The sequence below is a fragment of the Catharus ustulatus genome, chromosome 23, assembly GCF_009819885.2.
Source record: "Catharus ustulatus isolate bCatUst1 chromosome 23, bCatUst1.pri.v2, whole genome shotgun sequence".
NCBI lineage: Eukaryota > Metazoa > Chordata > Aves > Passeriformes > Turdidae > Catharus > Catharus ustulatus.
In genome coordinates this window covers 1258260-1284655 of record NC_046243.1, presented here as the reverse complement: position 1 = coordinate 1284655, position 26396 = coordinate 1258260, and the positions used below count along the sequence as shown (strand labels likewise).

Genomic DNA, 26396 nt, shown 5'->3' with positions numbered 1-26396 from the left:
TATCCCCCAAAACCACCTGGTGAACCCCAAAATCACCCTAAAATCACCCTAAAACCATCCAGTTATCCCCCCAAACCCCGCTGGTGACCCCAGCCCGGGGATATTTTCCATCCCCCCTGGATCTGGCGCTGCCATATGGCGCCGCTGCCGCCAGATTTTCCCAGCAAACACACGGATAAACACAAGATCTCGCTGTTTCAAAACCCAATCATCATTTTCCTTCAACAAACAGCGGCTCCCCAGGCGGGGTGGGAATTGTTGGTGGCGAGGGGACAATGAGGGTGACACCTCTGCCAGTGTCACCTCGTGCTCCCCAAGGATGCCAGGAGGAGGGAACGCGCCTGAACCCAAATTTCAGGTAGGGATGATGTTGATGTTGATGTCCTGGAGGGGTTCTAAGAGATTTTGGGGTTTTCCTCCAGGGGTTTTTGGGGTTCTCCTCCAGGCTTTTTTGGGGTTCTCCTCCAGCAGTTTTTGGGGTTCTCCTCCAGGTGTTTTTGGGGTTTTCCTCCAGCAGTTTTTGGGATACTCATCCAGATGTTTTTGGGGTTTTCCTCCAGATGTTTTTGGGGTTTTCCTCCAGGCTTTTTTGGGGTTTTCCTCCAGGGGTTTTTGGGGTTTTCCTCCAGGTGTTTTTGGGGTTTTCCTCCAGCAGTTTTTGGGATACTCATCCAGATGTTTTTGGGGTTTTCCTCCAGATGTTTTTGGGGTTTTCCTCCAGGCTTTTTTGGGGTTTTCCTCCAGGGGTTTTTGGGGTTTTCCTCCAGGTGTTTTTGGGGTTTTCCTCCAGCAGTTTTTGGGATACTCATCCAGATGTTTTTGGGGTTTTCCTCCAGATGTTTTTGGGGTTTTCCTCCAGGCTTTTTTGGGGTTTTCCTCCAGGGGTTTTTGGGGTTTTCCTCCAGGTGTTTTTGGGGTTTTCCTCCAGGTGTTTTTGGGGTTCTCATCCAGATGTTTTTGGGGTTCTCATCCAGGTGTTTTTGGGGTTTTCCTCCAGGTGTTTTTGGGGTTCTCCTCCAGGGGTTTTTGGGGTTTTCCTCCAGATGTTTTTGGGGTTCCTGGGAATCTCCACGGCTGGATGATTGGGAGCAGCAGCAAGGAGGAGATGCTGAGATTTTTTTTTATTCTCCCACGCAGTGCCAGGCAGCGATTCCACCCCCGGGCACGATCCCGTTTGGAAAATCCCCCCTCTCTCCTCTACCCTGCGCCCCAAAAACATCCCTAAAATCCAAAGATTTCATCCCCACCTAGGATTGGGATCTGGGGCAGCTTTTGAAGGTTGGGGTGACCCCAGAGCCGCTCGTGGAAGTGATGGATGGGAGCCCAGGGTGGAAAATTCGCTGTCAGCTGTCCCGGGAGCAGCCAGGGGAGCAGGAAAAACCCTTCTGGAGTTGGGGGGTGGGAGCAGAGGAATTTTTAATTTTCCAACAGCCGGAGGGAGCTGGGGGACTCAGCAGGATTGTCCCCAGGGGTGGGGGACCCTCCTCGTGGCTCGTCCTGGGGAGGTTTTGGGGGGGAAAATCTGCATTTTTGACTGGTAAATCCCACTCCTTCCTGGGGTCCCCCCCCGTTTTTTTTTTTTTTTTTGGGGTGTAAATATAAAAACCGGGCGTGCAAACAGCGCCGCCCCCAAATTTGGGGAGGGGGTGGACCTTGAACACCCCGATTTTTTATTTTTTAGGAAGGAATTGCTGCGGGGGTCGAGCATTGGGGCCCCATCCCCCCTTGGAAGATCCGCCCATCCCTCTCCTTCCTCCTCCTCCTTCCTCCTCCTCCTCCTCCTCCTCCTGCCGCTCCGTCACCGCGGGGGCCAGGCCTGAGCTTCATCGTCATCGTCATCATCTTCCTCTGTGTTTTATCCACCCACCCATCCATCCCAAAATCCCGGCGCTTCCATGGTGCGGGAAGGGGGAATGGCCCGGACCCCCTACAGCTCCACGCAGGACATCCAGATGGACGTCTTGGACAACGCTGCGCTCCAGGTGACACCCCCCGAGGGGTTTTTTGGGGGGGTGACAACATCGTCCGAACCTCCAGACGGGGTGGAGAGGGTGGGGGGGTCACCCTATGGAATTTGGGATTGGGGGTGGGGGGGATAAATGGGGCTGAGCACTTCCCCCATAAAAAATCCTGATACTCGTAACGCCCTCGCAGCACCCCAAAAAAATGTGTTTTACCCCCAAAAAAATGTGTTTTACCCCCTAAACCTCAAATCTACATCCCTCAGACTCCCAATCCCCTGGGTAGGTGGAAATTGGGGGGTGTTGTGCCCACTGGGAAAGTTTGAGGAATTGGGAAAAACCCTTGGGGTGCTTCCCCCCTAAACCTCGAATCTACATCCCTCAGACTCTCAATTCCCTGGGTAGGTGGAAATTGGGGGGTGTTGTGCCCACTGGGAAAGTTTGAGGAATTGGGAAAAACTCTTGGGGTGCTCCCCCCCCCTCCCCACTCCTTCCCTCGGGTTGTCCCCTCTGGTTTGGGGGGAGGAGGGACAATCCCACAATTTTTGGGGGTCCCAGGGTTTGGGGACAGAGGGCTGAGCCTCAACCCTGTTGGTGGCATCTGGGGGGGGGGTCCTGGATCTAAAAATATCCAGCGTGGGGACCCCCAACCCTCGGGCTGGGTGGCAGCTGGGCCCAGCTGTCCCTTGGGGACACTGGGGAGGTGACAACCCACAGCGTTTTCCCCCTTTTTACCTCCCCCAATGGGAGGGGGGGACACAGGGACACCCCCACCTGCTCCAGCCCATCCCATGGGGTGGGTGCCCATTCTGGGGGGGGGTCTGGGGCACTGGGGGGAGTGGGGACCCCTCCCCACAAGTGTCACACCCCTCTCCTGGGAGCTGGATGAACTCTGGTTTAACTGGGAGGAGCGAGAATTTGGGGGGTGCTCCCCTAAATCTGCTCAGCCTCATCCCAAAAATCCCAAAATCTCATCTCAAAATCCCAAAATTCCATCTTAAAAATCCCATTATCCCATCTCAAAAATCCCAAAATCCCATCTCAAAAATCCCAAAATCCCATCTCAAAAATCCCAAAATTCCATCTCAAAAATCCCAAAATCCCATCTCAAAAATCCCATTATCCCATCTTAAAAATCCCAAAATTCCATCTCAAAAATCCCAAAATTCCATCTCAAAAATCCCAAAATCCCATCTCAAAAATCCCATTATCCCATCTCAAAAATCCCATTATCCCATCTTAAAAATCCCAAAATTCCATCTCAAAAATCCCATTATCCCATCTCAAAAATCCCAAAATTCCATCTCAAAAATCACATTATCCCATCCCAAAAATCCCATTATCCCTTCCCCATCCCCCCTGAACGGGGATTTCAGGGGCTGGGGGTTCAGAACTCCCCCCTAAAATTTGTGCAGAGTTTTTTGGGGGGTCCAGCCCGACTCTGTCGCCCCCTCCCCTGTTCCCCAGGGCAAGTACAGCAGGCGCAAGAGCCGCTTCAAGCGCTCGGACGGCAGCACCTCCTCCGACACCACCTCCAACAGCTTCGTCCGCCAGGTGAGGGGTGGGGGGCGTCACTTTTGGGGGGTCCCAACGCTCCTTTTTTCCCCCCCCCGGGCAGAATTGCAAACCCAAGGAAGGGTTTGTGGTTTGGCCGAACCCCCCCCACTCGGTCCCCACCCCCTGCCCGGCTTTGGGCTAAATATACCCGGGGTGAAACCTGAACCCCCCCCGTGCCCAGCCCTGTCCCCTCCCCGCTCCCCCCCGGCCCTGCCACCATGGAGATCCCCGGCAAAGAACATTCTGCTGTCGCGGTGAGCGACCCCCGGGACCCCCTGTCCCCTCCCTGCTCCCTGGGGGGGGTTTGGTGACCCCTCCCCAAAGTCCCGTCCAGGGGTAGGAGGAGGGGACAGCGCCCTGTGAGATTTGGGGAGGGGGGGATTGAGTGACCCCCGAATCATCCGTGTTGGGACAAATCGGGAGCAGGGGGGATGTCCCAAATGTCACCCCCAGCACGGGGCTGGGGAGGGAATGTCCCAAATGTCACCCCCACCACGGGGCTGGGGTGTTCCTTGGGTGTCCCTGCTGTCGCTGGGGGTCCCCAAATCCTTGTCCTGGGTTGTCCCCACTGCACTCCCATACTGGGGACAGCGCTGTCCCCTCGGGTTTGGGGACACTGGTGTGCTCTTGTGGTGGGGACAGTGCTGTCCCCTCGGGTTTGGGGACACTCGGGGTGTCCCCACTGCGCTCCCGTGGTGGGAACAGCGCTGTCCCCTCGGGTTGGGGACACTGGAGTGCTCCTGTGGTGGGGACAGCGCTGTCCCCGTGGGTTTGGGGACACTGGGGTGCTCCCGTGTTGGGGACAGCGCTGTCCCCGTGGGTTTGGGGACACTCGGGTGCTCCCGTGGTGGGGACAGCGCTGTCCCCGTGGGTTTGGGGACACTCGGGGTGTCCCCACTGCGCTCCCATACTGGGGACAGCGCTGTCCCCTCGGGTTGGGGACACTGCGGTGCTCCCGTGGTGGGGACAGCGCTGTCCCCTCGAGCTGGGGACACTCGGGGTGTCCCCACTGCGCTCCCGTACTGGGGACAGCACTGTCCTCTCGGGCTGGGGACACTGGGGTGCTCCCGTGGTGGGGACAGCGCTGTCCCCTCGGGTTGGGGACACTCGGGGTATCCCTACTGCAATCCCGTGGTGGGGATAGTGCTGTCCCCGTGGGTTTGGGGACACTCGGGGTGTCCCCGCTGCTTTCCCAGCTCTCGGAGAGGCCCCCGGGAGCGGGTTTGGGATCAGGGCGGGTTCGGTGTCACGTTCCCGGTGACAACAGCTGCCCGTGTCCCTTCTCCTGCCGTGACCCCGGCAGCGGGTGGCTCCCGGGGGGGGATGGAGGGTTGGAATTGGGGAGGGGTCGCCGTGCTGGGTGCGCTGAGCCCCCTCCCCAATGCCCCAGGGCTCGGCTGAGTCCTACACCAGCCGCCCCTCGGACTCGGATGTGTCGCTGGAGGAGGATCGGGAGGCGCTGCGCAAGGAGGCGGAGCGGCAGGCCATGGCTCAGCTGGAGAAAGCCAAGGTGGGACAGATGGGGTGGGACCCCCCTGGCACAGGGACCCCCCCGTGTACCCCCTGCCCCAGCACAGGGATCCCCCAGCACCTCCTGCCCTGGCACAGGGACCCCCCTGTACCCTCTGTCCTGGTACAGGGACATCCCAGCAACCCCTGTCCTGGTACAGGGAACCCCCCAGCACCTCTGACCCCAGCACAGGGAACCCCCAAGCATAGGGACCCCTCCTCCAACAACCCCTGTCCTGGTACAGGGACCCCCCCTGTACCCCCTGGCCTGCCACAGGGACCCCCCAGCACCCCCTACCCTGGCACAGGGACCCCCCAGCACAGGGACCCCCCAGCATCTCTTGTCCTGGCACAGGGACCCCCAAGCACAGGGACCCCCCTGTAACCCCTGTCCTGGCACAGGGACCCCCCCCAGCACTCCTTGTCCTGGCACAGGGACCCCCCTGTACCCCCTGCCCGGCACAGGGACCCCTCCAGCACCCCCTGTCCTGGCAGAGGGACCCCCTGTCCTGGCACTGGTACCCCCCTGGTACCCCCTGCCCAGGCACAGAGACCCCCCCCAGCAAAGGGACCCCCCCAGCACCTCATGCCTTGGCACAGGGACCCCTCTCCTGTACCCCCTATCCTGGCACAGGGACCCTCCAGCACAGGGACCCCCCTCTACCCCCTGCCCAGGCACAGGGACCCCCCCCCCAGCAAAGGGAACCCCAAGCACAGGGACCCCCCTGTAACCCCTGTCCTGCCACAGGGACCCCCCCAGCACAGGGACCCCCCTGGTACCCCCTGTCCCGGCACAGGGACCCCTCCAGCACCCCTACCCTGGCACAGGGACCCCCCCAGCACAGGGACCCCTCCAGCACCCCCTGTCCTGGCAGAGGGACCCCCTGTCCTGGCAAAGGGACCCCCCCAGCACGGGAAGCTCCCCCCGTACCCCCTGTCCCAGCACAGGGACTCCCCATCACCCTCTACTCCGGCACAGGGACCCCCCCCAAGCACAGGGACCTCCCAGCACCCCCTGTCCCGGTACAGTGACACCCCTCAGCACCTCCTGTCTGGCACAGGGACCCCCCCTGTACCCCCTGCCCTGGCACAGGGATCCCCCAGCACAGGGACCCCCCAGCACTTCCTGTCCTGGCACAGGGACACCCTCCCCAGCACTCCCTAACCTGGCAGAGGGACCCTCCCCAAGCACAGGGACCCCCCCCTGTACCCCCTGCCCTGCCACAGGGACCCCCCAGCACAGGGACCCCAAGCACAGGGACCCCCCAACACCCCCTGTCCTGACACAGGGACCCCCCAGCACAGAGACCCCCTCCCCAGCACCCCCTGCCCTGGCACAGGGACCCCCCCTGTACCCCCTGTCCCGGCACTGGGACCCCCCCCCACTCCCCATCCCGGCCATGCCACCATAGGGGTGGCACTGGGAAGGCAGAGCGGTTTACTGGGTGGCACTGGGAAGGCAGAGGGGTTTACTGGGTGGCACTGGGAAGGCAGAGGGGTTTACTGGGTGGCACTGGGAAGGCAGAGGGGTTTACTGGGTGGCACTGGGAGCTGAGTTCTCAGCCTGGCTGAGTGTCCATCACACTGAGGGGACCCGGGACAATTCGCTAATGAGCCCCTCATCAGCTCCTGGCTGGGCTTGTGGTCACTCTGGTGAGGAGCTGAGCCCGGCTGGTGACACCGGCACCGACACTGTCACTGTCACCTGCCTGGCTGGGGAGGGGAGAGGGGGTGGGATCTCCCCGTTCTGGGGTGGCAGAGAATGAGATCTCGATTTTTTGGGGTGGCAGAGGGTGGAATCTCGATGTGTTGGAGTGGCAGAGGGTGGGATCTCCCTGTTATGGGATGGGATCTCTCTGTTTTGGGATGGCAGAGGATGAGATCTCTCTGTTTTGGGGTGGCAGAGGGTAGAATCTCTCTGTTTTAGGGTGGCAAAGGGTGGAATCTCTCCCCGTTTTGCAGTGGCAGAGGGTAGAATCTCGATTTTTTGGGGTGGCAGAGGGTGCAATCTCCCTGTTTTGGGGTGGGATTTCCCCGTTCTGGGGTGACAGAGGATGGAATCTCTATTTTTTGGGGTGGCAGAGGGTGGAATCTCGATGTGTTGGGGTGGCAGAGGGTGGGATCTCCCCGTTCTGGGGTGGGATCTCCCTGTTTTGGGATGGGATCTCCCTGTTTTGGGGTGGCACAGGGTAGGATCTCGATGTTTTGGGGTGGCAGAGGGTGGAATCTCTATTTTTTGGGGTGGCAGAGGGCAGAATCTCGATTTTTTGGGGGTGGCAGAGGGTGCAATCTCCCCATATTGAGGTGGCAGAGGGTAGAATCTCGATTTTTTGGGGTGGCAAAGGATAGAATCTCTCCCCATTTTGGGGTGGCAGAGGGTGCAATCTCCCTGTTTTGGGGTAAGATCTTCCCGTTTTGGGGTGGCAGAGAATGGAATCTCTATTTTTTGGGGTGGCAGAGGGTGGGATCTCCTCGTTTTGGGGTGGGATCTCCCCTTTTTGGGGTGGAATCTCCCCATTTTGGGGTGGAATCTCCCCGTTTTAGGGTGGAATCTCCCCGTTTTGCGGTGGAATCTCCCCATTTTGGGGTGGAATCTCCCCATTTTGGGGTGGAATCTCCTCGTTTTGGGGTGGAATCTCCTCGTTTTAGGGTGGAATCTCCCCATTTTGGGGTGGAATCTCCTCATTTTGGGGTGGAATCTCCTCGTTTTGGGGTGGGATCTTCCCGTTTTGGGGTGGAATCTCCTCGTTTTGGGGTGGGATCTCCCCGTTTTAGGGTGGAATCTCCCCATTTTGGGGTGGAATTCCTCGTTTTGGAGTGGGATCTCCCCATTTTGGGGTGGGATCTCCTCGTTTTAGGGTGGAATCTCCCCGTTTTAGGATGGAATCTCCCCGTTTTAGGGTGAGATCTCCCCACTTTGGTGTCAGGGAGATGTGTCACCCCTCTCCCCTCGCAGACCAAGCCGGTCGCCTTCGCCGTGCGCACCAACGTGGGCTACAACCCCTCGGCCACCGACGACGTGCCCGTGCAGGGCATGGCCATCTGCTTCGAGCCCAAGGACTTCCTGCACATCAAGGAGGTGGGAGCAGGCTGGGGACAGCGCTGGGCTGGGTTTTGGGGTGGATTTGAAGGTGTTTTCCCCCCTTTTCCTGGAGCAGAAATACAACAACGACTGGTGGATCGGGCGGTTGGTGAAGGAGGGATGCGAGGTCGGCTTCATCCCCAGCCCCGTCAAACTGGAGAACATGAGGCTGCTGCAGGAGCAGAAAATGCGGCAGAACCGCCTGAGCTCCAGGTGGGGCTCACCCTGACCCCTCCCAGCTCTGCCTGGAGCCTCCCCATCCCACCCTCACGGTGATTCTCCCACGCAGCAAATCGGGTGACAACTCCAGCGCCAGCCTGGGTGACGTGGTGACAGGGACGCGCCGGCCCACGCCCCCCGCCAGCGGTAAGAGAGTCCTGGCTCCCCTCAGCAGCTCCCAACCCCCCCATGGGTGACCCCTCTGTCCCCTCCGCCCCGGCTGCAGGCAGGGTGACCCCATTTTCCCCGGGCTCCCTCTGCTCTGCTTCTCCTGTTCTACCCCTGTTCCTTTCCCAGCCTCTCCTCTTTCTTCCATGGCCATTATCGCTCTTCTTCTCCTCTTCCACCCCTGTTCCCTTCCCAGCTTTTCCCATCTCCATTCTCTCCCTTTGTTCCATTGCCATTATCGCTCTGTTTCTCCTGTTCCACCCCCTGCCCTTCCCATCCTCTCTCCATCTCCATCTCCTCCCCTTTTCCATCACCATTATCGCTCTTTTCCTTTTCCACCCCTGTTGCCTTCCCATCCTCTCCCCATCTCCATTTCCCCCCTTCTTCCATCCCCATTATCGCTCTCCTGTTCCAACCCCTGCCCTTCCCAACCTCTCCTCATCTCCATTCTCCCTTTGTTCCATCACCATTATCACTCTTCTTTTCCTTTTCCACCCCTGTTCCCTTCCCATCCTCTCCCCATCTCCATTCTCTCCTTTCCTCCATCTCCATTATCACTCTTTTCCTTTTCCACCCCTGTGCCCTTCCCAACCTTTCCCCATTTCCATTCCCCCTTTCTTCCATCACCATTATCACTCTACTTCTCCTCTTCCTCCCCCTGCCCTTCCCATCCTTTTCCCATCTCCATTTCCTCCCCTTTTCCATCACCATTATCACTCTGCTTTTCCTTTTCCACCTCCTGCCCTTCCCATCCTCTCCCCATCTCCATTCTCTCCCTTTCTTCCATCTCCATTATTGCTCTGCTTCTCCTGTTCCACCCCCGTGCCCTTCCCAACCTCTCCTCTTCTTCCATCGCCATTATTGCTCTTCTTCTCCTTTTCCACCCCTGTTCCCTTCCCAACCTCTCCCCATCTCCATTTTCCCTTTCTTCCATCACCATTATTGCTCTGTTTCTCCTTTTCCACCCCCAGCCCTTCCCAGCTTTTCCCATCTCCATTCTCCCTTTCTTCCATCATCATTATCACTCTTTTCCTTTTCCACCCCTGTTCCCTTCCCAACCTCTCCCCATCTCAATTTCCCCCTTCTTCCATCCCCATTATCGCTCTCCTGTTCCAACCCCTGCCCTTCCCATCCTCTCCCCATCTCCATTTCCCCCTTTCTTCCATCTCCATTGTAGCTCTGCTTTTCCTTTTCTACCCCCAGCCCTTCCCAGTCTTTTCCCATCTCCATTCTCCCCTTTTCCATCACCATTATCACTCTTTTCCTTTTCCACCCCCAGCCCTTCCCATCCTCTCCCCATCTCCATTCTCTCCCTTTCTTCCATCTCCATTATCTCTTCTTCTCCTCTTCCACCCCCAGCCCTTCCCAACCTTTCCCCATCTCCATTCTCCCCTTCTTCCATCGCCATTATCTCTCTGCTTCTCCTCTTCCACCCCTGTTCCCTTCCCATCCTCTCCCCATCTCCATTTTCCTTTCTTCCATCGCCATTATCACTCTCCTCTTCCACCCTTGTGCCCTTCCCAGTGTTTTCCCATCTCCATTTTCCCCTTTTCCATCACCATTATCGCTCTTCTTTTCCTTTTCCACCCCCGACCCTTCCCATCCTCTCCCCATCTCCATTCTCCCTTTGTTCCATCTCCATTATCACTCTCCTGTTCCACCCCTGTTCCCTTCCCATCCTCTCCCCATCTCCATTCTCTCCCTTTTTTCCATCTCCATTATCTCTTCTTCTCTCCCTGCCCCGGCCGTCCCCAGGTGGCCTGGAGGTGCCTAGCTTTGCCTTTGACCCCGATGAGTTAGAGGAGGAGGAGGAGGCCCTGGAGGCGCAGCGCTCCCCTAAGAGTAGCGTGAGCAGCGTCACCACCCCCCCCGCCCACAACAAGCGCATCCCTTTCTTTAGGAAGGTAACGGCCCCCGCCGGCCCCGCCTCGCCTGCTGCTCCCGCTGCCTGTCCTAACACTGCCGGGGGGCTGGGGGCACCCCACGGGGCTGGGGGCACCCCATGGGGCTGGGGGCACCCCATGGGGCTGGGGGCCATCCCATGGGGGGTGGGGGTCACTTCACAGGGCTGGGGGACACTGCAGGGATGACTCCTCCTGCTGTCAATGGGATGGATCGGTCCCGGGCTGATCCCCCCCCCCAATTGTCAATGGGATGGATCAGCCCGTGACTGCATCCCCCCTGTTGTCAATGGGATGGATCAGTCCATGGCTGACCCCCCCAATTGTCAGTGGGATGGATCAGTCCGTGGTTCCATCCCCCTGTTGTCAATGAGATGGATCAGTCCGTGGTTCCATCCCCCCTGTTGTCAGTGGGATGGATCAGTCCGTGGCTGACCCCCCCCTCCAAATTGTCAATGGGATGGATCAGTCCATGGCTTCATCACCCCGTGGACTGTGGGATGGATCAGTCCGTGACTCCATACCCCCTGTTGTCAATGGTATGGATCAGTCCGTGGCTGTGATCCCCCCTGTTGTAAATGGGATGGATCAGCCTGTGGCTGTGATCCCCCCTCCAGTCCATGGGATGGATCAGTCCATGGCTGTGATTCCCCCCATTGTCAGTGGGATGGATCAGCCCATGGCTGTGATTCCCCCCCACTCCATGGGATGGACCAGTCCATGTCTGTGATCCCCCCCATTGTCAGTGGGATGGATCAGTCCGTGAGTGTGATCCCCCCCATTGTCAGTGGGATGGATCAGTCCGTGAGTGTGATCCCCCCCATTGTCAGTGGGATGGACCAGCCCACGGCTGTGTTCCCCCCCTGTCCATGACATGGACCAGCCCATGGCTGTGATCCCCCCCATTGTCAGTGGGATGGATCAGTCCGTGGCTGTGATCCCCCCCATTGTCAGTGAGATGGATCAGTCCATGGCTGTGATCCCCCCATCCATGGAATGGATCAGTCCGTGGCCGTGATCCCCCCCCGCCCATGGGATGGATCAGCCCGTGGCTGTGATCCCCCCCATTGTCAGTGGGATGGATCAGTCCATGTCTGTGATCTCCCCCCACGTCCATGGGATGGACTAGTCCATGGCTGTGATCCCCCCCATTGTCAGTGAGATGGATCAGTCCGTGTCTGTGATCCCCCCCATTGTCAGTGGGATGGATCAGCCCATGGCTGTGATCCCCCCCCGCCCATGGGATGGATCAGTCCGTGTCTGTGATCCCCCCCATTGTCAGTGAGATGGATCAGTCCGTGGCTGTGATCCCCCCCATTGTCAGTGGGATGGATCAGCCCGTGACTGTGATCCCCCCCTGCCCATGGGATGGATCAGTCCGTGGCTGTGATCCCCCCCGCCCATGGGATGGATCAGCCCACGGCTGTGTTCCCCCCCCGCCCATGACATGGACCAGCCCGTGCCCCCCCTCCCGGCTGGCTCCCCCCGCAGTGTGTGCATGGTGTGTTCCAGCACGGCCGGTGTCTCATCCCCCCCGCGACTGAGAATGGATCATCCCTCCCCCCCAAACCGCCCATAAGCCGAGGGGGGGTTTGGGCGCAACCATCACACGGGACGGGGGGGTCTGCAGGGACTTTTGGCACAAGCAGGCCCGGGGGGTCCCAGCTGCCCCCCAGAGCCCCCCTGGCACCGAAATCAACCACAGACTGGTGTGTGGCTGTCCCCAGGGTCACACACGTGTCACCTGGGGCACACATGTGTCACCTGGGGCACATATGTGTCACCTGGGGCACCTCTGGGTCACCCATGTGTCACTGGGTCACATTCCAGGTCCCACTTGTGTCTTTGGGGTGCTCCAGAGGGTCACACGTGTGTCCCTGGGGATCACACACATGTCCCTGGGTCACACATGTGTCCCTGGGTGTCACACAGTTATCTGTGGCTCACCCAGGGGTCACACACATGTCCCAGGGTCACCCTGAGGGGTCATACATGTGTCCCTGGGTCACACACGTGTCCCTGGGTGACACATGTGTCTCTGGGTGACACACACTGGCTCACCCAGGGAGTCACACACGTGTCCTTAGGTCACACACATGTTCCTGCTTCCCCCTGGGGAGTCACACTCCTGTCCTTGGGTCACCTCTGGGTCACACACATGTCCCTAGGTCACCCAGAGGGTCACACACATGTCCCTGGGTGTCACACAGTTATCTGTGGCTCACCCAGGGGGTCACACACGTGTCCCAGGGTCACTCTTAGGGGTCACACACGTGTCCCTGGGTCACACACGTGTCCCTGTCTCACCCAGGGGATGACACATGTGTCCCTGGGTCACCCAGAGGGGTCACACCCGTGTCCCTGGGTCATCCTGGGGGGGTGACACGTGACACTCATGTCCCTGGGTCACACCCGTGTCCCTGGCTCACCCTGGGGGGGTCACACATGTGTCCCTGGATCACCCAGAGGGTCACACCTGTGTCCCTTTGTCACTCTAGGGGGTCACACACATGTCCCAGGGTCACCCTGAGGGGTCACACACGTGTCCCTGGATCACCCAGAGGGGTCACACCCGTGTCCCTGGGTCACACATGTGTCCCTGGATCATGCTTGTGTCCCTGGCTCACCCTGGAGGGTCACACCTGTGTCCCTGGCTCACCCTGGAGGGTCACACCCGTGTCCCTGGCTCACCCCCGTGTCCCTGGCTCCCCCCCCGGGGGTCACCCCCGTGTCCCCTGTCCCCGTGTCCCCGGTAACACGCATGCCTTGTTTGTCTCCTCTCGCCCCCCGGCCCCCGGGACGTAGCCAAGCAGAAGCAGAAATCGGTGAGTAACGCCCGGACCCGGGGAGGGGAGGGAGGGAGGAACCCCCCGCTTGCATCCCCCCCCCCTCAAAAATCCCCCAGAGCCACCCGTGTGGTGCCCCGTGTCCCCTGCCAGCCCCGGTGACAGCCGGCTCTGTCCCCAGACCGAGCACGTGCCCCCGTACGACGTGGTGCCCTCCATGCGCCCAATCATCCTCGTGGGGCCGTCCCTCAAGGGCTACGAGGTGAGCAGGGGGTGGGGGAGGGCTGGGGGGGCTCGGGGAGGGGGGAGACCCCAGCCCCACGCTGTCCCTGCTGTCCCCACACTGTCCCCACATTGTCCCTGCTGTCCCCTCCCCCAGGTCACGGACATGATGCAGAAAGCGCTCTTTGATTTCCTGAAGCATCGCTTTGATGGAAGGTGAGGGGGGGCTGCGTGGGCTGGGGACCCCTAAACCAGAGAGGGGAACCCTAAAACCACAGAGGGATTCCTAAAATCACAGAGGGGCCCCTAAAGCCACAGAGGGACCCCTAAACCTGTGAGGGGACCCTAAAACAATAGAGGGATTCCTAAAATCACAGAGGGACCCCTGAGCCCATAAAGGGACCCCTAAAACCACAGAGGGACCCCTAAAACCGCAGAGGGGACCCCTAAACCTGTGAAGGGAACCCTAAATCTGTGAGGGGACCCCTAAACCCGAGAGGGGATCCCTAAAACCACAGGGGGACCCCTAAACCCGTGAGGAGACCCCTAAATCTGTGAGGAGACCCCTGAGCCCATAAAGGGACCCCTAAAACCAGAGAGGGACCCCTAAAACCGTGATGGGACCCCTAAACCCGAGAGGGGATCCCTAAAACCACAGAGGGACCCCTAAAACCACAGAGGGACTTCTGAGCCCATAGAGGGACCCCTAAAACAATAGAGGGAACCCTAAACCTGTGAGGGGACCCCTAAACCCACAGAGGGGACCCCTGAGCCCATAAAGGGACCCCTAAAACCGCAGAGGGGATCCCTAAACCTGTAAAGGGAACCCTAAACCTGTGAGGGGACCCCTAAACCTGTGAGGGGACCCCTAAACCATTGGGGGGACCCCTAAAACAATAGAGGGACCCCTAAAACCACAGAGGGACCCCTAAAACCACAGAGGGACCCCTAAAACCTGTGAGGGGAACCCTAAAACCACAGAGAGACCCCATAGTCCATAGAGGGACCCCTAAAACAATAGAGGGATCCCTAAAACTACAGAGGGACGCCTAACCCCATGTGGGGACCCCTAACCCCACTGAGAAACCCCTAATCCCATATGGGGTCTGCCATAGAGGGACGCCTAAACCTGTGAGGGGAGAACCCTAATTTAACAAGGGGGACCCCAAACCATAATCTGAACGCACAGGGGGGACTTGAAGATCATGGGGGGGACCCCACCTCTGTGGAGAACCCCCAATCCAGCTGAAGACTCCCCCTAGACCTAGGGAGGGACCCCCAACTCTGTGGAGGATCCCAAATCGTGTGAAAGATCCCTAATCTCACAGGGGAACCCCTAAAACCAGGAGGGGACCCCTGAGCCCATAAAGGGACCCCTAAAACAATAGAGGGACCCCTAAAACCACAGAGGGACTTCTGAGCCCATAGGGGGACCCCTAAACCCATGAGGGGACCCCTAAAACCACAGAGGGACGCCTGAAACCACAGAGGGACACCTGAGCCCATGGAGGGACCCCTAAAACCACAGAGGGGACCCCTAAACCTGTGAGGGACCCCTAAAACACAGAGAGGACCCCTGACCCCATAGAGGGACCCTAAAACCACAGAGGAACCCCTGAGCCCATAAAGGGACCCCTAAACCAGTGAGGGGACCCCTAAAACCTCAGAGGGACCCCTAAAACCACAGGGGGACCCCTGAGCCCATGGAGGGACCCCTAAAACTACAGAGGGACCCCGAAACCTGTGAGGGGACCCCTAAAATCACAGCCTGGGACCCCTAAACCCATAAGGGGACCCCTGAGCCCATGGAGGGACCCCTAAAACAATAGAGGGACCCCTAAAACCACAGAGGGACTCCTGAGCCCATAAAGGGACCCCTAAACCAGTGAGGGGACCCCAAAAACCACAGAGGGACCCCTGAGCCCACAGAGGGATCCCTAAAACTACAGAAGGGACCCCTAAACCCGAGAGGGGACCCCTAAAACCACAGGGGGACCCCCAAAACAGTAGAGGGAACCCTAAACCCGTAAGGGGACCCCTAAAACCACAGAGGGACCCTTGAGCCCATAAAGGGACCCCTAAAACAATAGAGGGAACCCTAAACCAGTGAGGGGACCCCTAAAACCACAGGGGGGACCCCTAAACCTGTGAAGGGAACCCTAAATCTGTGGGGGGACCTCTAAACCCATAAGGGGACCCCTGAGCCCATGGAGGGACCCCTAAACCTGTGAGGGGACCCCTAAACCCGTGGCAGTGGGGTCCGAGGGGGTGACAGTGGGGTCCGAGGGGGTGACAGTGGGGTCCGGGGCTGACTCTGGATCTGGGGGTCCCCCTGTCAGGACAGGGGTGGCAGTGAGGTCCGGGGGTGACACTGGGGTCCGGGGGTGGCACTGAGGTCCGTGGGTGGCTCTGGACCTGGGGCTCCCCCCGCTGTGTCCCCAGGATCTCCATCACTCGGGTCACAGCCGACATCTCGCTGGCCAAGCGCTCCGTGCTCAACAACCCCAGCAAGCACACGATCATCGAGCGCTCCAGCACCCGCTCCAGCCTGGGTACGACCCCCCAAAAATCCCCCAAAAAACCCCAAAAACCCCCCGGACCCCCCCAAGCCTCCATCTGTATCAAGGGATGCTCGTCCCGCTCCTGGGGGGTGGGGGTGACAAATTTGGGGCTCTGTGACTCAACCTCCTCCTCCTCCTCCTCCTCTTTTATCTTCTCTGTTTTGTTTTTTTTTTTTTTTCTTTTTTTCCCATTTCTCTTTTCTTTTCGGGGTTCTCCTCCCCCCTCCGCGCTGCCTCCTTCCTCCCCCGCTCCTGATACAGATGTCTTGGGTACGTAACCGGGTCCTTGTCCCCTCCACCTGGCGCTGTGACACGATCTGAGGGTTGGGGACGCCGTGGTGGCACCGCTGTGTGTCACTCCCCCCTCTCTGTGTGTGTGTGCGTGGTGGCCAAACCTCAGGACAAACCCTGTCACATGTCCCAGCCATTGTCCCCGTGTGTCCCCACCCCCAGCCGAGGTGCAGAGCGAGACCGAGCGGATTTTCGAGCTGGCCCGGACGCTGCAGTTGGTGGCCCTGGATGCTGACACAATCAATCATCCTGCCCAGCTGGCCAAGACCTCGCTGGCTCCCATCATCGTCTACATCAAAATCACCTCCCCCAAGGTGGGTGGGGGTCTGACAGTGCCAGCCCCGCTCCGGGTGTGTCCCCAGGGCCACCCTGAGCTGTCCCCTCGTGTCCAGGTGCTGCAGCGACTCGTCAAGTCCCGGGGGAAGTCGCAGGCCAAGCATCTCAACGTGCAGATGGTGGCATCGGACAAGCTGGCACAGTGCCCGCCTGTGAGTGTCAGCTGGTCACCGTGGTGTCACCACCCTGAGCACACCCCGACCTGTCCTGCCTGTCCCCTGCACAATATCTGCCCTCCCTGTCCCTCTGTCCCTGCCCTGTCCCATTGATCCCTCCCTGTCCCATTGTCCCTGACCTGTGCCACAGATCCCTCCCTGTCGCATTGATCGCTGCCCTGTCCCGTTGTCCCTGTCCTGTCCCGTTGTCCCTGTCCTGTGCCATTGTCCCTGTCCTGTGCCATTGTCCCTGTCCTGTCCTGTTAAACCCTCCCTGTCCCGCTGTCCCCGACCTGTCCCATGGTCCCTGACCTGTCCCATTGATCCCTCCCTGTCCCACTGTCCCCGTCCTGTGTCCTACTGTCCCTGTCCTGTCCTGTAGATCCCTGACCTGTCCCACTGTCCCTGTCCTGTCCCATTGTCCCCTCCCTGTCCCACTGTCCCCTCCCTGTCCCACTGTCCCCACCGTGTCCCACAGGCTCTGCCCCGTGTCCAGGTGCTCCACCCTGTCCCTTTATCCCCCGTCCACGTCCCGTTGTCCCCTCCCTATCCCACTGTCCCCTCCCTATCCCACTGTCCCCATCCTGTCCCATTGTCCTCTCCCCATCCCACTGTCCCCACCGTGTCCCATTGTCCCCACCCTGTGTCCCATCGCCCCTACCGTGTCCCACAGGCTCTGCCCCATGTCCAGGTGCTCCACCCTGTCCCACTGACCCCTCCCTGTCCCACTGTCCCCTCCCTGTATCCCACTGACGCCACCCTATCCCACTGTCCCCTCCCTGTCCCACTGTCCCCACCATGTCCCACTGTCCCCATCCTATCCCACTGTCCCCACCCTATCCCGTATTCTCCGCCCCACATTCCCCCGCCCCACTGTCCCCACCCTGTCCCGTTGTCCCCTCCCTGTCCCACTGTCCCCACCCTATCCCGTATTCTCCGCCCCACATCCCCCCACCCCACTGTCCCCACCCCATGTCCCACCACCCCCTCCCTGCCTCTCCTCTCTCCGTGTCCCTTCCCCAGGAGATGTTCGACATCGTGCTGGACGAGAACCAGCTGGAGGAGGCGTGCGAGCACCTGGCCGAGTACCTGGAGGCGTACTGGAAAGCCACGCACCCCCCGAGCAGCAACCCCCCGAACCCGCTGCTGAACCGCACCATGGCCACGGCGGCGCTGGCCGCCAGCCCCGCGCCCGTCTCCAACCTGCAGGTACAGGTGCTCACCTCCCTGCGCAGGAACCTCAGCCTGTGGGGCCGCGAGGCCACCCCGAGTCCTCCCGGAGCGCTGGAGGAGCACGCGCTGTGAGGCGGCGGTGGGGACGTTGGGGACATTGGGGACATTGGGCATTGGGGACATTGGGACACGGGACACACACCCCCAACCACTTCCCGGAGCGCTGGAGGAGCACGCGCTGTGAGGCGGCGGCGGGGACGTTGGGGACATTGGGGACACCGGGACATTGGGGACATTGGGGACACGGGACACACACCCCCAGCCACCTCCCAGAGCGCTGGAGGAGCACGCGCTGTGAGGCGGCGGGGACATGGGGGACATTGGGGACATTGGGGACATGGGACACACACCCCGAGTCCTCCCGGAGCGCTGGAGGAGCACGCGCTGTGAGGCGGTGGGGACATTGGGGACATTGGGGACATTGGGGATACAGGGCATGGAGGACATTGGGGACACGAGACACACCCCCAGTCCCCACGGAACGCTGGAGGAGCACACGGTGTGAGGCAGCGGTGGGGACACTGGGGACATTGGGGACACTGGGACATTGGGGACATTGGGGACATTGGGGACACACCCCCCAGCCCCTCCCGGAGCCCTGGAGGAGCACGCGGTGTGAGGTGGCGGCGGGGACATTGGGGACATGGGGACACTGGGGACATTGGGGACAGGGGACATTGGGGGCATCGGGGACATTGGGGACATGCCCCCACTCCGCCGGAGCGCTGGAGGAGCACGCGCTGTGAGGCGGCGGTGGGGACACTGGGGACATTGGGGACACTGGGGACATTGGGGACATTGGGGACATGGGGACATTGGGGACATTGGGGACACAGGGGACACAGGGGAGACAGGGAATATTGGGGACATTGAGGACATTGGGGACACTGAGGACACAGGCGACACCTCCCCAACCCTCCCTTGGGAGACCCCTGGGATCAGGGAGTCACAGCCCCTGAGATTGTCCCTGGGGTCACCTGTCCTGGGGTCAGGGTCACCTCAGGGGGTCACAGCCTCCCAGGTGTGGGATTGTCACTGAGGTCACCTGTCAGAGTCACCCCAAGGGTCTGTGACCCCCCTCCAGGTGTGGGATTGTCCCTGGGGTCACCTGCCCTGGGGTCATTGTCACCTCAGGGAGTCACAGTCCTCAGGGACCTCTCCCGTTCCCGGCTTGGTGCCACCCCCGGGATGTCCCCTGCCTGGCACCGCTGCCAGCCCCACATTTGGGGTCCCCTGGGACTCTGTGCCTCCTCCAAGCCCTGGAGCTGCCCCGGGGGTTGGGAACTCCCGGATTTGCCTTTTCCAAAACCCACTCTGTGCCTTCCTGGGGGCTGCGGGGGTGCCACCCCCTCATTGTCACCCCCCTCTGGGTTTGGGGGTGTCCTGGGTGTCCCATCCCACTGGCAGAGCTGAGCCTGGAGCCGGGGGTGGGGACAGAGGGGGGACACGTGTCCTGTGTTGTCTGTCGCTAAATTTTCCACTCCCCACCCTGAATCCCGCTACTCCCCACCCTCGGCTGAGCCCTGCTGTTGTCACCAGCGAGTGACACGGACAGACCCCAAAAAACCCCCCTAACCCCCCACTAACCCAAAACCCATCCCCGCATGGTGTGCTCGCTTCTCGCACCCAGGCTCCGTTCCCGGAGGGGGAGCACGGCCACCTCCGCCACAGCTCGGGGGACTCGGGGGGTCGCGGGCAGGGCAGAGCCACCCTGCCACCCACCCGGCCGGGTCCCCGCAGCCTGGCCCGACAGGACACCTTCGACACGGAGGCTCCGGGCAGCCGGGAACAGGCGGGTACCGAGCTCGGGGATTCGTGCTGCATGGACATCGAGATGGATCCGGTGGAGGAGGAACCGCCGGGCACCCCCGGGGACGGAGCCCAGCCTGGGCTGCGGGGCCAGAGCGATGGGGAGGGTTGGGGTCGCGATGTTTACACGCGTTAGGGTAAAGGGGTGCGGGCAGGGGGTCCCCCCCACCCAGTTTTGGGGTGCGGGACAACCCCGCTGGTTGCCTTGTGACCCCCCCCGAGCGCGGGGTCCCCACTCTGCCCCTCTGTTCATTGAGGAGGGGTCTCCTCCTCCTGCCGCAGCCCCCCCGCATCTCGCGGTGCCTCGGGGTCATTCCCTGCCCGGCAGGGACAGCAAGTGACCAAAAGGGGACCCGGTGTGTCCCCGTGCCCAGCGCTGCCCGCTGGGTGCCCCCCTCCTCGCTTCTCCATGGTGCTCTCCGGCTGCAGGGACCCCCGGAGCTGGCCCTGCAGGGACCCCCGGGGCTGACCCTGTAGGGGCTGACCCTGTAGGGACCCCCGGAGCTGATCCTGTAGGGGCTGACCCTGCAGGGACCCCCGGAGCTGACCCTGTAGGGGCTGGCCCTGCAGGGACCCCCGGAGCTGACCCTGTAGGGACCCCCGGAGCGACCCCCGGAGCTGGCCCTGTAGGGACCCCCGGAGCTGACCCTGTAGGGACCCCCGGAGCTGATCCTGCAGGGACCCCCGGAGCTGACCCTGCAGGGGCTGACCCTGTAGGGACCCCCGGAGCTGACCCTGTAGGGGCTGACCCTGTAGGGACCCCCGGAACTGGCCCTGTAGGGACCCCCGGAGCGACCCCCGGAGCTGGCCCTGCAGGGACCTGCCAGCTGTCACCCCCCACCCATCCCAGCAGTGCCTGGCACTGTCCCCACAGCCCCCCCAAACCTCCGGGGGGGTGCATGCGGTGTGTGCAGGGTTTTGGGGGGGGGGTCCCCGCTGCCCCCCGAGGGGGGGAGGGGGGCGGTTTGCATGTGTTTGCCTTGTGGAGGGGCTCTGCCTGAATTGGGGGGGTGGGTGGGGGGTGAATCTGAGCCGGTTTTGGGGGTCTAACCCGTGCTAACAGCTGCCCAGCCCTGGCTTGCCGGGGGGGTCCCCACGTCCCGACCCCCCTCCCCTTTCCCCATCTCCCCTTCCCGTGCCTGTCCAGCCATGTCCGTCTGTCCGTCCGTCCGTCCGTCCGTGAGCCTCTGTCCGTCCCCCCTCACCCCGGGGCACTGCCTTGTCCTGTGCCAGCCCCGGGGGGGTCCCTTGTGCCCCCCAAACTCTGAGGGGTGACCCCACGTCCATCCCTCACCGCGGGACGGGGATGTCCCACCCACGGGGCAGCCCCTCGCCCCCCACCCCCACCCCTGGGGGGGATGTTGGGGGGTCCCGGGGGTCACTGCCTTACCCAGACCACCAGCCCGGGTCGGGGGGCTTGGGGGCACCCAGCTCTGCCTCTGCCAAACCGCCACCCGTGTGTGCCTCAGTTTCCCCCTTTTTTTTTGGGGAGGGGGACTCGGTGTCACTGCCTGCCAAGTGCTTTGAGCCCCCCCTGCCCCAACGCTCGCCCCCGTGGCGACCAAAATCCGGCCAGAGGGACGTCCCGTATTTATGTCACTCCACAAACTTTTAATTTAAAGACGCGACAAAAAAATGTATTTTATTTATTTATTCTCGTTGGTTTGTGCGTGTGTGTGTGTGTGGGGAGGGGAGGGGGAACTCGCCCCGCTCGCTTGGTTCTTTGTAATAAACATTTCGGTGAGATCTGAAACCTAAATATTTTCGGTGCCCCGTGCCTGAGCTGGTTGGAGGGGACACGGAGGGACACGGAGGGGACACGGAGGGGACAGGACATGGCTCAGCACCGGGGCAGGGATGGAGCTGGGACCTGCCCAGCTCCGGGGAAGGGGTGATGATCGGGGGGGCTCCAGCCCCGCGGCGTTGGGCAGCGACAGCCACCGGGTTTATCGGCGCTGGGCCGGGTCCGGACACGCTGCGGACACGCTATGGACACGCTATGGACACGTTATTTACACACAATAAATACATCGCCGGTTCTCAGGGCTGCCGGCATCGCCACTCGCTCTTCTCCGGTCGGTACTCGAATTCTTTCCTGCAGACAGCGACGTGGGTGACATCAGTGATATCAGTGACATGGGTGACATCAGTGACATCAGTGACATCGGTGACATGGGTGACATCCCCCCAGCCATCCCAGCAGCCCGTACTCACTGTCTGGCGGGCACGGAGGGCCGGCACACCAGCCCGGCCTGGCACGGGCACACCTGGTTGATGCTGAAGGCGAGTCCCCCGGGTGGCACGTGGCAGCTCTGCGACAGTGCCAGGCGTCTCTGGCAAACTCGCTCCCCGTGCTGGCGAGCGCAGCACCCGCCGGCTCCGCACTCCTCGTCCCGCTGGCACCGCGCTCCTGGTGGCACAAAAAAGCGACATCAGGGGACAAGAACCCGCGCTCTGAGCTCCAGCAGCGCATCCCACGCTGTCCCTAGTGTCACCCTCACCCCAGAGCCACACTCACCGTCCTGCCCGGGTGGCACGGGCTGCTGGCACTTGCCGAACATGCAGACGAGCCCGTGGGCGCAGTGAGGGTCGTGGCGACAATAATGACCCGCGGGACGTGCGGGCAGGCACAGCCCGAAGTGCTCGTCACAGAAATGGTCCTGGGCACAGGGGGTGGCCGGGCTGCACGGGGTCACCTGCGGAGGAGGGGACACGGCAGGTCAGGGGGGTCACAGCTCATCCCTCACCCCGCTGTGGCGGCTTTGGAGGATTTTGGGGAGATCCATGCGCACCCCGCGGGATTTTTTTTCTCGGGAAAAGAAAGCCGGGTGGAAAGGCTGTGGGGCAATAGAGGGAACACCTCCAAAATTCCTGCTCCAGGTGAGGCTCGAACTCACAACCTCGGCATCGCTCGTGTACCGCCCTATAAGTACCGCGCGCTGACCGATTGCGCCACTGGAGCGCCCGGCGCCGCCCGCAGCCACCGCGCCCCCTGCCGGCCCCGCGGCCACCGAGGGGACACCGAGGGGACACCGAGGGGACACCGAGCGGACACCGGCACCGAGGGGACACCGGGACCAGGGGACACCGAGGGGACACCGAGGCGACACCGAGGGGACACCGGGACCAGGGGACACCGAGGGGACACCGGCACTGAATGGACACTGGCACTGAATGGACACCGGCCCCGCGGCCACCAAACCCGAGGGGACACCGGGCCCAGGGGACACCGGCACCGAATGGACACCGGCCCTGCGGCCACCGAACCCGAGGGGACACCGGCACCGAGGGGACACCGGCGCTGAATGGACACCGGCACCGAATGGACACCGGCACTGAATGGACACAGGCCCCAGGGGGCACCGGCACTGAATGGACACCGGCACCGAGGGGACACTGGCCCGGAGGGGACACCGGCACTGGATGGACACCGGTACCGAGGGGACACCGGCGCCGAGGGGACACCGGCACCAAATGGACACCGGCACTGAATGGACACCGGCCGGGAGGGGACACGGGCACCGAGGGGACACCGGCACTGAATGGACACCGGCACCGAGGGGACACCGGCACTGAATGGACACAGGCACTGAGGGGACACCAGCACCGAGGGGACACCGGCACTGAATGGACACCGGCACCGAGGGGACACCGGCACTGAATGGACACAGGCCCCAGGGGGCACCGGGCCCGAGAGAACACCGACCCCGAGCAGACACCGGCCCCGAGAATCCGGTTCTGGGTGGGGATGGACACCCCGTGTCCTGTCCTGGGTGGGGATGGACACCCCGTGTCCTATCCTGGATGGACATGGACACACATCTGTGTCCACCCCTGGCTGGACATGGACACCCTGTGTCCAGTCCTGGCTGGAGAAAAATATCCCGTGTCCACCCCCGGCCGGACATGGACACTCCGTGTCCGCCTCCCCCCCTGAACATTTTGGGGTCACCGCGATTTCCATCGCCCCTCTGCAGCCCCAGCTGACAATGCTGGGTCTAAACTCCCTTTTAATCTGTGCCCACCCCGGCTTTGCAAATTCTGAGCCTGCCCTGGCTCCAAACCGCCTTCCTACCTCTGTGCCCACCGTGGGTGTAAATCCTGCCCCCCACACACCCCTCTGCCCACCGTGGCTGCAAACCCAGCTCTGTGCCCACCCTGAGCTCACCCTGGTTCTAAATCCTGCTCCCATCACCCCTGTGCCCACCCTGCTCCCCCCCAGGGCTGCAAACTCAGCTCTGTGCCCACCCTGAGCCCATCCTGGCTGTAAATCCTGCCCCACACACCCCTGAGCCCACCCTGGTTCTAAATCCTGCCCACATCACCCCTGTGCCCACCTTGTCTGTAAATCCTGCCCTACACACCCCTGTGCCCACCCAGGCTGCAAACCCAGCTCTGTGCCCACCCTGAGCCCACCCTGAGCCCACCCTGAACCCACCCTGGTTCTAAATCCTGCCCTACACATCCCTGTGCCCACCCGGGCTGCAAACCCAGCTCTGTGCCCACCCTGAACCCATCCTGGCTGTAAATCCTGCCCCACAGACCCCTGAGCCCACCCTGGCTCTAAATCCTGCCCTACACTCACCCCTGTGCCCACCGTGGCTGCAAACCCAGCTCTGTGCCCACCCTGAGCTCACCCTGGCTATAAATCCTGCCCCCATCACCCCTGTGCCCACCCAGGCTGTAAATCCTGCCCCACACACTCCTGTGCCCACCCTGCTCCCACCCAGGCTGCAAACCCAGCTCTGTGCCCACCCCTGTGCCCACCCTGGCTCTAAATCCTGCCCTCATCACCCCTGTGCCCACGGTGGCAGTAAATCCAGCTCTGTGCCCACCCTGAGCCCACCCTGGCTGTAAATCCTGCCCCACACACATCCCTGTGCCCACCATGGCTACAAACCCATCTCTGTGCCCACCCTGTGCCCACCCTGGCCGTCTCCCACCCCCTCTCCCACCCTGTCCCTGCTGTCCCCGCACCCCAAGCCCCCCTCACCCACGGGTCCCCCCTTTCCTCACCTCCTCCAACTCCCCCCCGGATCTCCTGCCCAGCGCGGCCGCATCTGGCGAGTTCTGGGGCAAGGAGAACATCCATGCCCAGAGGTGCCCGGTGGCGGGGGGCAGGAGCCAGGCGACAAGGCACAGGATGGCCGTGGATGTCACCATGGTGCTGGTGGCGCTGCTGCCACCTCCCCCGACCAGCAGGGTTTAAATATCCACGGTAACCTCGGTCCCCGCTGCTAAAAGTGTTTGCCCAGCTAATGGGGTGGGAGGAGGCGATCAGGGGTTAAGGGATTTCCATAATTGCCAGCCTTGCCCTCGGGGGGGGCTTCAGCCCCACGGCAAACAACACCCCCGGGGCGGTCTGGCTCCGGCGCCAGCGCTGGGTCCGGCCCGGGGTGTGCTGGGTCCTCACAGGGGTCGGAATTGGGATTTTTGGGTTCCTTGTGTCCCTCACAGAGCTCGGAATTGTGATTTGGGGTGATTTCGGAATTGTGATTTTTGGGTGCAATTTGGGGTGTGCTGTGTCCTCCCAGAGCTCAAGGGGGTTTGGGGTTCCTTGTGTCCCCCCAGAGCTCGAAATTGTGATTTTGGGTGCGGTTTGGGGTGTCCTATGTCCCCCCATACCTCGGAATTGTGATTTTGGGTGCAATTTGGGGTGTCCTGTGCCCCCCTAGAGCTCAGGGGGGGTTTGGGGTGTCCTGTGTCACCCCATAGCTCAGGGAATGGGTACAGTTTGGGGTGTCCTGTGTCCCCCCAGAGCTCGGAATTGTGATTTTTGGGTTCCCTGTGTCCCCCCAGAGGTCGGAATTGTGATTTTGGGTTCCTTGTGTCCCCCCTATAGCTCGGAATTGTGATTTTGGGTTCCCTGTGTCCCCCCCCATAGCTCGGAATTGTGATTTTTGGTTTCCCTGTGTCCCTCCAAAGATCGGAATTGTGATTTTTGGGTGCGGTTTGGGGTGTCCTGTGTCCCCCCGGAGCTCGGAATTGTGATTTGGGTTGTGCTGGGTCCTCACAGAGCTCGGAATTGTGATTTTGGGTTCCCTGTGTCCCTCCCAGAGCTCGGAATTGGGATTTTGGGTGCGGTTTGGGGTGTCCTATGTCCCCTCATAGCTCGGAGTGGTGATTTTGAGTGAAATTTGGGGTTCCCTGTGTCCCCCGAGAGCTCAGGGGGGTTTGGGGTGTCCTGTGTCCTCTCAGAGCTTGGGGGTTTGGGGTGTACTGTGGCCTCCCATAGTTCAGAATTGTGATTTTTTGGGTGCAGTTTGGGGTTCCCTGTGTCCCTCCAGAGCTCGGAATTGTGATTTTGGGTTCCCTGTGTCCCTCCAGAGCTCGGAATTGTGATTTTGGGTTCCCTGTGTCCCCCCAGAGCTCGGAATTGTGATTTTTGGGTTCCCTGTGTCCCTCCAGAGCTCGGCATTGTGATTTTTTGGGTGCAGTTTGGGGTGTCCTGTGTCCTCCCAGAGCTCGGAATTGTGATTTTGGGTTCCCTGTGTCCCTCCAGAGCTCGGAATTGTGATTTGGGGTGTGCTGGGTCCTCACAGGGATCGGAATTGTGATTTTTGAGTTCCCTGTGTCCCTCCAGAGCTCGGAATTGTCATTTTGGGT

At 61.3% G+C, this 26396-nt stretch overlaps 2 protein-coding genes and 1 non-coding gene across 4 annotated transcripts; 1 reads left to right on the top strand and 2 right to left on the bottom strand.

Annotated features, from left to right (window-relative positions):
• The first annotated feature begins 1697 nt into the window (after positions 1 to 1697).
• On the top strand, positions 1698 to 21448 carry CACNB1 (calcium voltage-gated channel auxiliary subunit beta 1). 2 transcript variants are annotated; one of them, XM_033079147.2, is made up of 14 exons: positions 1702 to 1982; positions 3429 to 3515; positions 4909 to 5028; positions 7984 to 8106; positions 8186 to 8322; positions 8399 to 8475; positions 13203 to 13222; positions 13365 to 13445; positions 13563 to 13621; positions 15848 to 15957; positions 16420 to 16571; positions 16650 to 16745; positions 17772 to 17957; positions 19612 to 21448. In XM_033079147.2, the coding sequence occupies exons 1-14, from the start codon at positions 1896 to 1898 to the stop codon at positions 19924 to 19926; spliced, it is 1650 nt and encodes a 549-aa protein (XP_032935038.1). In that variant the 5' UTR covers positions 1702 to 1895; the 3' UTR covers positions 19927 to 21448. The 2 variants fall into 2 exon arrangements, with proteins under 2 accessions (XP_032935039.1, XP_032935038.1); XM_033079148.2 differs by lacking the exons at positions 13203 to 13222; positions 19612 to 21448 and adding an exon at positions 10252 to 10400 and having other exon boundaries at positions 1698 to 1982; positions 17772 to 18180.
• A 382-nt stretch (positions 21449 to 21830) lies between these two features.
• LOC117006256 (dickkopf-related protein 3-like) lies at positions 21831 to 24953 on the bottom strand. The gene is made up of 4 exons (XM_033078632.1): positions 24807 to 24953; positions 22309 to 22486; positions 22005 to 22200; positions 21831 to 21885 (listed from the first exon to the last, which is right to left on the bottom strand). The coding sequence occupies exons 1-4, from the start codon at positions 24951 to 24953 to the stop codon at positions 21831 to 21833; spliced, it is 576 nt and encodes a 191-aa protein (XP_032934523.1).
• Positions 22663 to 22752, bottom strand: TRNAI-UAU. Its single transcript is given in 2 exon segments — positions 22663 to 22698; positions 22715 to 22752. It is a non-coding gene; the product is annotated as a tRNA-Ile (tRNA).
• Positions 24954 to 26396: the final 1443 nt, after the last annotated feature.